A 2,656-nucleotide genomic window follows, 5' to 3' on the forward strand; every position below is an offset into this window, starting at 1 on the left:
CCCAGGCGGGTCTTGACCCCGTGGGCTCGGGCAATCCACTCACCTCAGCCTCCCAAAGGCGCGGGATTACAGGCTGAGCCACCGAGCCCGGCATTGGACTGCATACTTTGAACATGGCTAAAAAAGTACGTGTTATGTAAGGTGAATTTTACCACAGTGAAATAATCAGCTGAAACGCAACACAACAAAAAAGGATGGAGACCCTTTCACAGCAGGCTCTGGGGCAGGTGCTCGAGGCCCTGGGGGCAGGGGCGACAGCCCGGGGGCTGCTGGCGACAGCCCGGGGGACTCACCCTGGCTTGGTCACTCACTGGCTGGCGGCCCCACGTGTCCCCGCACTGTGCTGCCCACGACTTCCTCATCTCTGAAATGGGAGCAGCGAGCTGTCCCTCTGGGTGCAAGTGACGAGGAGAGAGGGGCAGGGGACCTCAGTGCCTGCACGACACACAGCAGTGTTACCGCCTGGCGCCCGTGGTTCTCACAGCAGCCCAGCGAACAGGGGCTTTGCTATTTATTTATTTGTCAGAGTCTCACTCTGCCGCCCAGGCTGGAGCGCAGGGGCACGCTCATGGCCACCACAGCCTCGATCTGCTGGGCTCCGGCGATCCTTCCTGCCTCAACCTTCCAATTAGCTGGAGCCACAGGGGTGCACCACCATGCCCGGCTAATTCTTTTGATGTTTTGTAGAGACGAGGTCTCGCCAAGTTCCCCAGGCTGGTCGCGAACCCTTAGGCTCAGCCAGTCTTCTCGCCTCAGCCTCCCAAAGTGCTGGAATTACAGGTGAGAGCCACCACGTCCTCACAGAACAGAGGCTTTAAGCTAAAAACTGTACTTATAAAATTATATTTCAGAGATATGGAAATGTAAGTCCTCCTCTCCTCGGACCCACGCACCTTAACTGCTTCACGGGCCGCCTCCTTCCCAGGGCCTTCCCTCTCCCCGGCGGGGGCTGTCTCCTCTCTGTTTTAGTGCATAAGCCCTTGGCCACAGGGCCACATCTGTATAGGGAGCTGACCTGTGAGCGTTAATCTCTTTCTTATTTTATCTATTTTTTTTTGAGCTGGAGTCTCACTCTGGTGCCCAGACTGGAGTACGGTGGCATGCTCATGGCTAACCATAGCCTCGACCCGCTGAGCTCAGAAGATCCTTCCACCTCAGCCTTCCAAGAAGCTGGGACCACAGATGTGTGCCATCACACCCAGCTAATTTTCTGATTTATTGTAGAGACAGGGTCTTGTCAAGTTGTCCAGGCTGGTCCTGAACGCGTGGGCTCGGGCAATCCTCTCGCCTCGGCCTCCCAAAGTGCTGGGATTACAGGGGCGACCCATTGTGCCTGGCTGTTCTTATTTTAAAATGGAGACAGAGTCTCGCTATGTTGCCCAGACTGGTCTTGGACTCCTGGCTTCAAGCAATCCTCTCAAGGTGCTGGGATGACAGGTGTGAGCCACCCTGTCCGGCCATTTCTAAAGTAAACACTGTCACTGGGACTTTGGCTTTTGTCACTTGCCGTCCCGGTCTTGGTGTGTGCTTCTGGTCTGGCTTGTTTCTGTGAACCCGAGACGTGGTTCTGTCCTACCAAGTGATACCGACTGTACACACGGGAAAGACTGAACTCAGGTCCTGGGACTCCCCGGCGCCTCCAGATCTCTGCCCCTCTCAGTGGGCGGTCTCATCTCATGTCCTGGCCCTGCAGCCACCTGCCGCCAAGGTGGTGTCCCACGACCTGTCCTTCGTTGGTCACAGGGGAGGCAACCTGGGCTCTCACACCCATCGCCCAGCTCTGTGACTGAGGGTGACTCCCAGCCTCAGTTTCCTCACTCTGCAAAGCTCGGACGCCAGTCTGCTGAGGCCCTCGTGGAGGGGTGGGAGCCAGCAGCTCGGGGCCCTGTGCTACGGATTCTGAGGCCACGTGCTGGATCTTGGGAACCAGCTGAGACCAAGGGGCAACTCCAGGTGGGACCAGGGTCACCGTGTTCCTCTCCTGCTCCGGACTGGCGCCCGGTAGAGGCTCGAAGCCCGGACGGGTGTGCCAGACACACCGGCCGAGAAGCGTCTCGGTGGCAGAGGCCGGCTGGGAGCCGCTGCGTCTCCTGGGCCTGGCCGGGCCGGGACAGCGGGCAGCGGGAGGAGAAGCAGCGGGAGAAGAGTGGCGGACGCGCAGCCCCGACTGGGACTGGGAGGGGGCGGCCCCCAGTTTGGGCCGCCACTCACCCTGCGTGGCGCTGGGCTGTGGGGCGGCGGCCGGGCCCAGCCGGTCTGAGAGCCACAGCTGCATGCGGATGAAAGGCTCCCGCCCCTTCTGCGTCAGCTTGCTCCACGGCTTCGGCCGGGACAGCATGTCGCTCACGCTGCCCTGGGACAGGCCCAGCACCTGCGGGGGGAGGGGAAGGCGCAGCGCTCAGAAGGCTGGACCGGCCCTCCCCGCCCTCGTGGGGGGCTGGAGGGGGCAGGCTGTCCTCCTTTGCTGTTGGCGTCCGGGTGTGCTGTGACCCCTCCCCACCAATGCCCCTCCCGTTCGTGAAAATCCCAGCCGGGCTCGGCGGCTCAGCCTGGAATCCCGCGCCTTCGGCAGGCTGAGAGCGGATGGCCTGAGCCCGCGGGTTCGAGACCCGCCCGGGCAGCGAGACCTCGGCTCTACGATCGACCAAAACACGAG

General features: G+C 61.1%; 1 protein-coding gene across 1 annotated transcript in view; it reads right to left on the reverse strand.

The window, feature by feature from the left end:
• CUX2 (cut like homeobox 2) overlaps nucleotides 1-2,656 on the reverse strand; it is a 119,622-nt gene that overhangs the window by 14,090 nt on the left and 102,876 nt on the right. The window contains exon 17 of the mRNA XM_021715288.1: nucleotides 2,212-2,371. Within this exon, the coding sequence (XP_021570963.1) occupies nucleotides 2,212-2,371 (160 nt within the window). The remainder of the gene's footprint in view (nucleotides 1-2,211; nucleotides 2,372-2,656) is intronic.

The sequence above is a fragment of the Carlito syrichta genome, unplaced genomic scaffold (assembly GCF_000164805.1).
Source record: "Carlito syrichta isolate Samal-C Ts95f unplaced genomic scaffold, Tarsius_syrichta-2.0.1 Scaffold306952, whole genome shotgun sequence".
In the NCBI taxonomy this organism is placed as follows: domain Eukaryota; kingdom Metazoa; phylum Chordata; class Mammalia; order Primates; family Tarsiidae; genus Carlito; species Carlito syrichta.